This window comes from Sprattus sprattus (genome assembly GCF_963457725.1).
Source record: "Sprattus sprattus genome assembly, chromosome: 4".
In the NCBI taxonomy this organism is placed as follows: Eukaryota; Metazoa; Chordata; class Actinopteri; order Clupeiformes; family Clupeidae; genus Sprattus; species Sprattus sprattus.
Window position 1 is genome coordinate 40,573,668 of NC_137923.1, and position 13,273 is coordinate 40,586,940.

Here is a 13,273-nt window from a genome sequence, read left to right on the forward strand (position 1 = left end):
GTAGATGACTAAAAGGTAGTTCTAAGAATTTCAGTTCTGATTTGAGAAATGGACCAAAGAGACTAAGAAAAACCATAACAGCATCCAAACTGCGCTGCTGTGACAAAGAACAAAAATATCAGCTCAGCATGATTAAAGCGAGCCGTTCCTATGGAGTCGAACAGCACACAGAGAGAGAATAATAGATCACATTCAACCTAGAAAAACATGGCATCACTTAAGTAAGTGGTGGCAGGGTTGTTTTTTTTCTCCCTTCCTTTTATTTTCAGTCTCTGAGAGCGGAAACACACACATACACACACACACACACACACACACACACACACACACACACACACACACACACACACACACACACACACACACACACACACACACACACACACACACACACACACACACACACACACACACACACACACACACTGAGGTTTTTAGGTTAGCGGCGAAGCACAAGGTCGCTCTTGACGGTTCCCATTGATTCAAAACAAGCACATTTTTGCAGTACAGAAGGAAGTGTGTGTGTGGGGGGGGGACGCATTTCATTATGTTGTGATGAACAGATTGAGGACGAGGGCCACGGGTGGGCGAGGCACAGTGGGTTCAGGGGCTCCCCGGTTTACAGTTCATGAGGTGGCGGAATCACAGGTAATTACAGTTACATTCAAACTGTGACAAGGGGGAGCAGGCACTGACAAACATCCTCCTTCTCAAGCCAAGGCAGAAGTATGAGTAAACACATGCAGAAAACAGGATAGATAGAAGGGTAGGGAAGATTGAGAGATAGAACGATAGATAGATAGATAGATAGATCAAATATGAATAAACACATGCAGAAAGCAGGATAGATAGAAGGGTAGAGAAGATTGAGAGAGGAGATAGATAGATGGATAGATAGATAGATCAAGTGTGAATAAACAGATTCAGTAACAGGTAGACAGGAGAGTAGAGAAGATAGATCGATCGGTAGGTAATAGAGGGATAGCTAGATAGATAGATAGATCAGGTATGAATAAACACATGTAGAAACAGGATAGATAGAAGGGTAGAGAAGATTGAGAGGGAGATAGATAGATAGATAGATAAATCAAGTATGGATAAACACATTCAGAAACAGAATAGAATGGAGGGTAGAGAAGAAAGATAGACGGGGGGGGGGGCTGTACATGGGGGAGGGGGAGGGGAGAGCTATTAATGAGCCCGACCCAAGACTTTCATTTAAAGTGGCAATTAAGCTAATAAAAAGCATCTTTAGAATTATAACAATACATTTCTATTAAAGAGGCACATAACCTAGTATGTCACACATGCTCATATCATTCATTAAACCTTATTAAATCCTTTAATAAAAAAGATAAAAAGCTAAAAATCAAAAGCCTTCAGGTAAATTCTAGACCCTTGAAGGTACAACTATATGTAGCCTATTCCACGACCAGATGGCCGAGAAGTATGGGAAAAAGGCATAGTTAGTGGAGAGTGCTGCCGGGATAGCAGTGTCTTCAGGTTTGATACAAGTCTCAGTGAGAGCTAAGAGCCCTAGTGAGAGGTGGTTGGCATAACCTGAAATGAAGTTGGCTTTGTTGCCTGTAGACTGACAGTTCCACAGGCCAACAGAGAAGGAGGTTACAGCAGATGAGGTTTGTTGAAATGAGCGGAGGTTATCCAGGTTGCGCTGCCGTTGATTCGCTGGGATCTCTTGCGGCAGCGAGTGACAACAGAGATGCTGCTGTGACACATGGCTAGAATTTTTTTGTTATTTTTGTTTTGTATTGTTTTAGATTTTCTTTTTTTAAGGTTTACCTTGTTCGTGTCCTTGCTTCGGTGGACTTGCACAGGTAGACTTTCATGTCTTTACCCAAAAATGTCTTCACACGAAAAGGGCTGACCATGAGGGCTGACATTTCCGCTGACGCTTCAGCATCAGTCCTACTGAAATAGCAGGCTCACTGATTGCATCTGGCTGAAGTGACTCCCAGCAGTTGATTAGACAAAGGAGCCTGATTGTCTGAAAGTGGCTTAAGCAATTCAGAAAAGTGACTGCAACTATATTGAATAGCAAAGCAGTAAATACAAATACACACAATCCTAGAAGCACTCGGCTTGTAATAGGAAGGTTACCGGTTCAATTCCCAGTCCTCCTAATCAAGTTTGTAAGCGCCCTTGAGCAAGACACTGAATCCCTTGTCACTACCCTGGGGTGCCCCGCGATCTATTTTTTATTTTTTTTTCATTTAGCTCAGCAAAAACGGTCGTTACCCCCACCGTGCCTGCTACGTTCACGGTGCGTCCTTTTAACGTCCTTGAATAACGTCCCCAGGACCTATAGAAACACGTTTCCCAGACGTCACCGCAATGTCCTAGGGACGTTCTTGGGACGTCCTGCAGAACGTCCCCAGGACCTATTGAAAACGTTTCCCAATTGTCACGACGTTCTTGGAACGTTGTGCAAAACGTCCTAGGGTTGTCAAGGGAACCATACACATTTACGTTTTTGGAATGTTCGGAGAGACCATTAGAGACCATTTTGCTTACAGGGTAGTGTGCTTTCCACTGTTAAACATCAGGCACATTCAAGCTGTCTGCCACCCATGAGGTAAGAGGTCCTAAATATGACCCCTGCAGTGAGAACAACAGGATGCACATGAAGAGGAGGCTGGGACTCACCAGGATGGGGCCCGCGAAGCAAATGACCAGGATCACAGCCAGAATGAAGAAGGCCAGCCCGAAAGATGCGCCCAGCACTGCAGTTCTACAGAAAACAAAACACACTTGAAAGATGCGCCCAGCACTGCAGTTCTACAGAAAACAAAACACACTTGAAAGAAGACGCGCCCAGCACTGCAGTTCTACAGAAAACAAAACACACTTGAAAGATGCGCCCAGCACTGCAGTTCTACAGAAAACAAAACACACTTGAAAGATGCGCCCAGCACTGCAGTTCTACAGAAAACCCAACATTCTTGAAAAGTGAACAAGGTTTATGCATGGCTTTTGATTAGTAGGAAACACACACAAACACACACAGATATATACATATCTAACTATCTATCTCTCTCTCGTATATATACAAACACTGACATACTCAGATCATGTTCGTTAGAGCGGAAAAAAACATCCATTTAAAGAATACACACAAACATACTATCTCTCTCTCTCTCTCTCTCTCTCTCTCTCTCTCTCTCTCTCTCTCTCTCTCTCTCTCTCTCTCTCTCTCTCTCTCTCTCTCTCTCTCTCTCTCTCTCTCTCTCTCTCTCTCTCTCTCTCTCTCTCTCTCTCTCTCTCTCTCTCTCTCTCTCTCTCTCTCTCTCTCTCTCTCTCACTGTCTCTGACTCTTTCACACACATACTACTAACACATGTGACTCAAACGCACGGTCCATCAATGCAATCAAAAAGTCGTGCACACCCCAACTAAATGTTGTATGGATCCTAATGGAGCAGCAAAGCTCCTTTTAATGGTGTCATGAATGAATGTGATTTACGGGTGAGGTCGGGGGGGGGGGGGGGGGTCGATACAAGCTTTCAGCACTGAGAACACACTCTCAGCCAACACCATTGGTTAATCAGGGTGACGCCACGCATGGATTTTCTCCTTTTTCTTCTTTTTCTTGCCTGATGCCGTGCTCAGGGACTGAGACTTAATTTCTCCGTCATGGTGGGACTAAGATAATCTATAATTATCTATTTTCTGTCCTGTTCAACACGTGTGGTCGCCGATGTTGCCATTGTCGCTCAGCTATTGCTTGTGGCCTTGTATTTGCTGTTGGATGTATTTGCCTTTTCTATGTGACTGTCCCCCACACTGACATGCATGTGTTTCTATGTAAAGCAGTCCTCTGCATGACTGTATGTAGTACCTGATCAGCCAGATGGGCTGTGGCAAGGACAAACTGCATCCCAGGAGCAGCACAAAAGAACCTATATCTGCTTGACGTCTTTATTTTGGAGACAGAACAGTTTTTTGGGGGGGGAGTAAGAAAGCTCAGAAAGATTTCTTGTATCTGCAAGGAAGTGCATCCTACCAAACAATGTTTACCTTCAAGTAATTTTTGAACATTTATTTGTTTTGTGTCATTTTATTTATTTTCCTGTGCATTTGTATGTTGTTATCTTTGTATTAATCTTTGTATGAATGTGAAGACCACACTAATGACAAAGAATTTCCCATCAGGGATCAATAGACTACATCCAATCCAATCCAATCTAATACTTACTTTGGCAAGACTAGAATCTGAACGATGAATATGCAGAAGAAGATGAGACAAGCACAGGTGACGTAATACTTGAACGCCGGCAGGGTTGTTGCCCTGTACTATAACAGAAGACATGGTTGAAAGAGGAAACATTTAAAAACATTTTAATTCTTCAAAACAATCCTTTATCTATCTATACAATAAAACCATGTTACAAACACCCTTGCTTTTACCTCGTTTTCCAGCGCCTTATTGTGAAAGAACAATGAGATTCTTTGGATATCTTCTGACTTAAGCCACTGTCTGAGGAAAGAGAGAGAAAGAGAGAGAGAGAAAGAGAGAGAAAAGTGTGGGCTTTTAGCATTCTGCTGGCGCTCACAAGCTCCTAAGAAGGACTGCCAGAAAACATGAATCCTCCCACAGTTTAGCATGACTTATTGACATTGATCAGACAGCGCGCTGCTCTCCGGTGTCAAACTCAGGCTTCCCTCTCAGCCCACAATGCCCAATCAATGGGGGCAAGGGACGAGGAGCATGTTCGGTAAATCTCCAGAAAGTCAATGCACTGACTATACCAGAGGCCAAGCTGTTAACTCTCTCTCACACACACAAACACACACACACACACACACACACACACACACACACACACACACACACACACACACACACACACACACACACACACACACACACACAAACACACACAGTGAGCAACCCCCTCCATGAAATAAAGAAATACATCACTGCGAGACAGGATCGGAGAATATCTTCAGACAGGAAGGCCTCATGATAGGTAGTGCTTTTAAAAAACGATTTGCCGATCTTTTTAAAAAACACGACAGGAGAGGACCATCTCTCTCTCTCACTCGCTCTTTCTCTCTCTCTCTCTCTCTCTCTATCTTCCCTCCACTTACTTCTGAGCGTTGATGCCGTCAATGGTGCGAATCATCCTCTCGTTCAGCTCCTCCTCAAACCACTTCTTTTGCGATTTAGTCCTGTTGAGAGAGGGAGAGAGAGAGACAGAGAGAGAGAGAGACGTTCACATATGCTGAGGACTGGACGAGAGCTTGTTCAGACAAGAGCCCTCTTGACCATACTGCCTACACATACCTCTCCGATCTCCTCTGGAAGTGACTCTGGCCCATCGGCACGTCCTGAAGGAGAAGAGAGGGGCATTTTCTACAACAGTTTCAGGACTTTATAAAAAAAAACATTAATGGACTCACAGCAGTGATTCAACATAAACTGTAAAAGCTTTTAACATACAATACTGTGCTTGATTAGACATCTTATGTTTATCTGTGTTTTGTTCTGCATTTGTGTGACAGTATCATTTGATTTTAAAACATTATTTTAAATGCACTTTGTTGTTGAATGATAAGTAAACACTATTCATGTCATTTAAAAAAGCATCCTAATTTTACAGCATTGTTTCAAATGAGCCTAAAGCTTTTGCACAGTACTGTATTTCTATATGTGAGGGCAAAAGTTTCAGAGTAAAGGTGAATACTCATTTCATTTATTCATTTATTCATCGATAGATTGTCTGTGCTGACTCACGTGGGTGTTGATCTTGCCGTTCTCATTGGTCATACTGTCACGGTGGTGCATGTTAGCGAAGGGCTTGGCCGCCCCCCAGGACTCCAGGTAGCGGGTCATCCGCACAGATGCCCTCATCTTACCCCCGTCCGTATGACGAGGCCGGCAGTGCAGCTGGGGGCTCCTCCTCTCCGCCTAGATATGTGTGTGTGTGTGTGTGTGTGTGTGTGTGTGTGTGTGTGTGTGTGTGTGTGTGTGTGTGTGTGTGTGTGTGTGTGTGTGTGTGTGTGACGTGTGTGGGGGGGAGGTTTACAGTTAACACACTCATATCAACACCAATGCTCACAGCGCACACAGGCACTTGATACACTGGAGACAGACTCCTGTAGCTGCTGATTAACTAATCAGCTCCACGCAGCAGATTATAAATAAATCCACTAATTATGTAGAGCATCGGCATCGCGCTAAACTGAGTATGTTTCACAGCGTCTCCTTTCCGGTAGGCAGAGGGAGAGCTCGGCTATCTCGGGCACTTCTGGACCTCCCACTCAACGCCCGGTGCTCCCAGCTACCGAGGAGCCGGTCGGAGGCGTGAATGGGAAGCGCAGAGAGTGGGAGTAGGGAGTGAGAATGAGTATGAGTCCCTTGTGAGGCCCGATACAGCTGCTATTGTGCCCCAAAGCAGCACTGCATAAATGTGTGATAACGTGTTTGTACATAAAAAAAATTAATACAAAAATACATTTATGAGGTGCTGGTGAAGGACTCTTATCATACAGCCTCTTGATGAACAATCCCACTCAGTTTCTTTCTGAAACATTCTAAATTCAATTGTTGTCAAAGTGCTGCTTTGATCAGAATGTACTTTTTGGTAAAGTTTTTTGATAAATCATTCACTTGTTTTAGATAAGAATAATATCTGACTATGTTTGCGGTTTCAACTCTAAGTAGTTTACACCTCACCTTGGGGTTGATAACCAGGAATGTGATGACTCCGTGTTCTTTCAGGTACGGGTCCCGGTTCGGCCCGTCGCCGTCCTCCACCTTGTAGGATCCATCTAGGAAGTCCAGGGTCTCGGATGAGATGTGAACTCGGCTGAGGAGGAGTAGACACATCATATGCAATGGAAGGTATAATTACTATACCATAGCATGAACAGCACCAAAAACTAATTACAGTACAACCACCTAGTGTTCATCCTTACATATGTTACCTGGAAATTGATCGCAAGGCCTTGTTTCTGCAGTGATCCTCCAGTTAAGCTTCAAAGGAAGTTGCTAACAGGGGCAATTTAATAGCCAGTCCAGCTCACACAGTAACAGTAACTCTTCATTAGATACACTGCAGTAGTTAATGAAGTGGAGATGGCTCTAAAGATACCATAGTCTTGTTTAAGCTGTATTTGAGGCCCATTGATACTTGGATAGACCTCGACAGACCTCTTTGAGTATGAGTGTGATGGGAAACAAATAAAGGGGGGGAAAGCATCATGCTCTTTCTATCTAACCATAACCATAGTCTAAAAACAGTAGCAGTGAGACTAAATACATCATGAGATCCCCTGATCACCAGCACAGACCACTGGGGACAATTTCACCTGATGTATTTGTGTGTGCTTGTCAAAGTTACAGCTAACCTCAACCGCACGGCATTGCTGTGTGCGTGGCACGTACCCCGGCACACCTCCGGCCTCCATGTGATTGGCAAGTGTCACGTCATGTGACCAGACGTCATACTGCCACTTCTGGAGGCCGATGACGCCACACAGAACGCCCCCAGAATGCACCCCGACACGCATGTTGATGTCCACTCCGGTGGCGTCCCTGACTTTCCTGAGAAGAGAGAGAGAAAGAGTGAGAGAGAGAGAGAGTGGAATATCTCTGTGAATGATGAAGGTTCCTCATATCTCCTCTCTCTTGAATTGGCTGCCACTGTGACATTCTCTCATATCGGCCTTCCTCTAAAAATAAGGCCGGCTTGAGCTAATGAGGCGACAGTGTAAATATCAGCGCGGGCACGCTGCGCCTGGCGACAGTTTGTGTTTGTTTGGTGGGCTCCGCTCCGGGCCCCAGGTAGTGATACGCTCTCAGCTGTGTGCAGATCACCTTATCATCTTGATTTCATATTGTGTTTGCACTGAAGCCTCCACATGGATTGGGCCATCAATCACACAGTGTGTGTGTTTGTTTGCGTGTGTGTGTGTGTGTGTGTGTGTGTGTGTGTGTGTGTGTGTGTGTGTGTGTGTGTGTGTGAGATGGAGTGAAGGCTTGTGGGAGAGGGGGTCAGCCAGATTTTCTGTGTGTGTTTGAGTGCACTGCAGAGGGCTCTGTGTGTGTGTGTGTGTGTGTGTGTGTGTGTGTGTGTGTGTGTGTGTGTGTGTGTGTGTGTGTGTGTGTGTGTGTGTGTGTGTGTGTGTGTGTGTATGTGTGACAATCACATAATTTCGAGCGGCCGAACACCACTGGTTCCATCAGACTTTGACGAGGCATGTCAGAAAAAAAGGAGGTGAGACCGGCGGCACCTCAGTCCCACCCTTTGATTGATTTTGTGTGGCTGTGCGAAATAAGATGGAGACAGATGGAGAAGGAGGAGGAGGAGGAGGAGGAGGAGGAAAGCCTGAGAGAGGGAAAAATATGAAATAGGGCATGTAATATCTGTTCAAAGGGCAAACAGAGACAGAGGAGGAATAAAAGACGAAGGAGAGAGAGACAGAAAGAGAGGTGGGGAAAGAGACTGGGGCATTTTCTCTGTTCAAAGAGAAGACAGAAATAGTAGAGGGAGGAGAGGATGAAAGTGAGAAATGGCACTGAAAGAAGAAGAAGAAAAAAAAACGGAAAATGGGTCCAGTTAGTTTAGAGAAGGGTTACAACACAGAGACTGAACCAGGAGGATTGTCGATCTCGAGACAGGTGGTGTTATTGATGAAAGAGGTAGATGTTATTGGAAAAAGAAAGAGAGGAGTGTGGCATTTACTTGATGGCCTCACACATCTCCAGGCCCATCTTCACACAGTTCTTGGCGTGGTCTGGCAGGGACTCAGGCAGGCCCGACACACAGTAATAACAATCCCCAAGGATCTTAATCCTCATACAGTCATTCTCCTGAGGACGACAGTGGAAGAGGACAAGACAGTTTTTTAGAACCAGAACAACTTTAGATCATGAACAGAATGCAGTATTTAATATTAGTTGATCTATTTTGCTTATGCGTAGAACAGACACGATATTTGCGTCTGGGCTCCTGAATACAATGTAGTCAAACTATATTATGATACTTGGATAGACCTGGACAGACCTCTTTGAGTATGAGTGTGATGGGAACCAAATAAAGGGGCGAAAAGCATCATGCTTTTTCTATCTAGCTCTAGTTTCAGCCTTCTCTGGCATAAAATGAAAAGAAATCAATCACCTTTCAATACCCGTGTAAAATATATGATAATGAAAGTAATCATCGCCTCACAGCATCGATTGACTTCGCCAGGAGATAATGGGCAAAAAGTGATTGAAATGAGCCTGCACCAATTATTTTCCCGGCTGGACATTTTATATTGGTCGATTATTTCACATCACCATCCTCTGATTCACTGACAAAGCATGTTAGTTGCTTTATATTTGGAAACATCAGGACAATAAAAGCCTTAAGGAGGGGACAAAGTGGAAAGCGATGTAGAACTGAATCAAGGGGAAGGGAGGAAACTAAGCTAAGAACAGGCATTTTTAAGCTTTACTTGCAGACACGATATTGAGGGAAACCACAAGACAATGCGTAAGCTGGTAGACAGTGACATTTAAACATAACTTAAAGATATAAAATCAAATCCTCGAAAGTAAGAAGCTAATAAAAATGAAATATTTAAAGGTTAGACTTTGATGAAGGAGGCATGCAGCATTACCTTTGCAATCTGGTCAAACTTGCCGAAGAGCTCGTTGAGCATGTGAACGAGTTCTCCTGGGGAACAGTCGCTGGCGAGCCGGGTGAAGCCGACTATATCCGCATACAAAATGCTGTGGCCAGACAAGCCCACAGACACACAGGGGAGATAAAAGAGACGATATTGAACAAATATTATACAGAATATTACAGAAGCTCTCCGAGTGAGTGCTTGGTAACATTAGTCTGGGACAGACAGACCTCTGATAGCAGCTCAGGGAATTTGCTGTCAACTGGCCCAGATTTGATAAGCCAAATTTGAACTGACACAACATGTTTATCAATGAACAAATCATTCTTGAATTTATTATTGTACAATGATGATCCTAATTTTCTAAGATTTTCCTCCCCGTGTTTGTGTGCACAGAAAATAAATATTCAATGTCTCCACAGAGGTCCCTGCACAAACGTTCTGCAAAGAGTTCCTACTTCAACTTCCCTGTCTGACTCAGGTTCGCCTGTTTGTTCAAAACGACTGACTTGAGCATCTAATATTATGATTGTATCCATTAAATTCAGAATGAATAGTCCATCATTAACATAGGCAAATAGCCTCCATATGTGGTGTATTGTGCAACATACTTGCTATTAATTTAATGTGTTGTAATGCGACAATAAATGTGCCTACTGTGGTCTATCTCACTTCACTGTCACACATTAACATTCAATAGGTCACCTCTAATTGGATCTGTGATGGTTATTGCTCCCTCTTCCTCCATCCTTCATTCCCAAAATATACTGAATGAGATATTAGCAGTCATTTTCATTATTTCATTTAACATTAGAGGTTTATTTTACCCATTCAGTCAAACAAGCCAATTTTTTCCCAAGTTGGAGCACTTAAGATAAATCTATTGGTAACTTGTCTAAACGTTTGTGCACTGACTCATCAAACCTCGGAAAAGGGGGCGGTTACTTTGCTATTGTGTTTGGCAAAAGCCCTCTCTGCTATCAGGCTACAGACTGCACCAGCCATGTGGCTACAGCTAAGACAGCCTTCTGAATATCTGTGTAGGCCATATTATGTCAAATGGAGTGGAAAAGGGAATGAAACGGAAACATTCCCGACAGCCAGTCCATGCCTGTCGGCCTGACCAAGAGATTCCAGACAGCGCAAAGCACCTGACTGCAAGGCACTGTCAAACACAAGACAAACACACACTCTTATCATGTCTGTGTATGGACCCTGTTCTGTCCTATGCTTGGCTGCAAGACTTATCACATCCTTAGTAAATTACAGAGTTGAATCTGTTCTTCAGTGGAACAGGACTACTCTAGAGAGCCATCATTACCACGGAGGTCACAGAGAAGACAACAATCCGAGCTTGACAGACCAAAACACCACACACGCGCACACACACACACACACACAGTACAAAAACACAAGAGGCTATTATAATGAGCAGTGAGTTGTCACCCTCACACCCCTCCCCCGTCCACTCACTCCCTGCCACACTTTCAGTATGATGAAAAAGATATTACAGCCCGAGTAAAGAGCTTTGAAGCAGATAGGTATTACTTCAAAATAAAGAAGGACTCTCTGTCCTTCAGCTTGATGAGAGCCTTTTATTTATTCAGCTCCATATCCTCTGTGAAATCTGTCCTTTGTTCAAGAAAAAATATTGGACCCCAAGAGGCTAAAACCATCTTGATAAGCATCTAAAATAACATTTCTGTGAGACAGGGGATTGTTCAAAATGTCCTTTTGGAAGAACCTGGATCAGTAATGAAGATGGTCGACGGTGAATTTATTTACCCTAAACGTGTCCTTTGTCAGTTTCATTTGGAATGCACCACAGGATCTAAGGAGGAGTCCGTTTATGGCACAACAAGGGTCCCATGTTTGATACGGAAAATATCCTGAGATCATCTTTCATTTCCTGGGACTTCATTTGATTAGTCATTGTGCTTTTGGTGTAATATTAAATATATTAAACTGGGATAAGTGTGGTGTGTTTTGATGTGAACAAACAGAAGGATTTGGGATACTGGCTAATGTTTGATTCCATATTGAATTATATGCAATGTCTCCAACCTAACGCATGCACTCTTAATATTATAAAGTACTCTGGGTTCTATGTTCATATAATGTAATTTATTTATAAATGTTTTATAACTAAACGTTGTTGTAGTTATTATTTACACTGATCTTACTGTCTTATATGAAGCTATGCATGAAATGATCAGCCCTCATCGTTCTGTATTTAATTGGTCTATTAGAGACTAACAGTCAACCCATCTACTGTATGTCCTCTAAACCCTGCACTCTTGCACTCTTTTTCAGCAGCTTTTCAGTTCACACTGGTGCAACTTTAATATTAGGTTTAATGCAGCTGTTGAAGGCGTGTTGTAATTGGAGTTAACTAATGTAGGAATATTTTTGTATGAGTAAGAAAGGATTTAAAGGATAACCCATTAGTTTAAGGTTAAAATGTGGGTTAGATAAGATTCAGACGATGTTTGTGAGTTGACGGTTGAAATTTGAAATAAAAGGGTGTGACCCCAGTTGACCCAAGGTAAATAAAGGGACAGTGTAAGCCTTCTGATTTGGTTGGGGTCAGATGGGAGGTCAAAATCAATTGGCTGAAGGGGTCAACCAAACAGGGCATAGGGGGAGGCGTTAGATAACCTTTTAAATAATGTGGCGCGAGGGCTATCTGGTAAATCTTTTTCTAGAACTCATCTCTTGTTGTGGTTTAAAATCCTACAATAAACTCCTTCGAAGAACTTTGCACCCTGGTCGAATTGCTGATTGAGAAATTGCATTAAAATGCAATAAAGGCAACACTAACACATTACCTTGTTTTACAGGACACCCCTGAAATGTACTGTTCACCAGCTGTTTGCAAGGCTTGGCATACATGTTGAAAATGCTCCACATCAGCCACTTTCTGCTAGTGATTCCTATGAGTGCCATGCGAGTAAGTTCTGGTTGCGTGTAGGGGGAGTCACCTGACGTTGGTGTGTCTCTGCACGTAGAGATTGTGGAAGTTGTTGGTGTTCTCTGCCCGGCCAAAGTTGGGACCTTTCAGCCTTTGAATGATCTCTGCCTTCATCACCCTGGCGATGTGGGCAGGGAGCAGGGACAACAACAAACGCTCCTATTGGACAAAACAAAACACAAGATACCTTTAAAATAACGGCATAAAGTGTCTCCACTGCCATAATTATGGAGTAACTGTGTCTTCGATCAGCGGGATCTTTGAGTGAATACAGGTGAGTACCAAGTACTGTAATAATAACATTCCTATATTAAATTGCCATTTCTGAAAATCTTCACAATGGCTTCTGTCAAAAGGCCAATGTATACAGTCTACTTCATGTACCTATTACAAAGGGAAGATATCAGGGTCTAGGTTTGTTAATAACTGTCTCGGGCGTCATATGCTGAAATGCCTTTTCTCCGCGAGCTGCAAATCTAAGCTAAATGAGCCGCCTGAGAGCAACTAAGGATAAAAACAGGTTAATTTTCCCTCTGACTCAGGCCATTTTACCCACCATTTAAAAGTACACTGGAAATTCTTTTAAATAACACTCTTCTGATACATTGTTATCGGGGGAGAGAAGAGAGAGGGGGGGATGGAGAGATATGAGGGTTGCGCGTAAAT

At 43.3% G+C, this 13,273-nt stretch overlaps 1 protein-coding gene across 1 annotated transcript in view; it reads right to left on the reverse strand.

The window, feature by feature from the left end:
- Nucleotides 1-13,273, reverse strand: part of adcy2b (adenylate cyclase 2b (brain)) — a 56,698-nt gene that overhangs the window by 12,383 nt on the left and 31,042 nt on the right. Inside the window, exons 5-15 of the mRNA XM_080836550.1 lie at nt 12,618-12,766; nt 9,628-9,739; nt 8,709-8,836; nt 7,409-7,567; nt 6,698-6,830; nt 5,756-5,929; nt 5,306-5,349; nt 5,110-5,190; nt 4,426-4,495; nt 4,214-4,311; nt 2,665-2,749 (exon numbers count right to left, since the gene is read on the reverse strand). Of these exons, the coding sequence (XP_080692676.1) occupies nt 2,665-2,749; nt 4,214-4,311; nt 4,426-4,495; nt 5,110-5,190; nt 5,306-5,349; nt 5,756-5,929; nt 6,698-6,830; nt 7,409-7,567; nt 8,709-8,836; nt 9,628-9,739; nt 12,618-12,766 (1,233 nt within the window). The remainder of the gene's footprint in view (nt 1-2,664; nt 2,750-4,213; nt 4,312-4,425; nt 4,496-5,109; nt 5,191-5,305; nt 5,350-5,755; nt 5,930-6,697; nt 6,831-7,408; nt 7,568-8,708; nt 8,837-9,627; nt 9,740-12,617; nt 12,767-13,273) is intronic.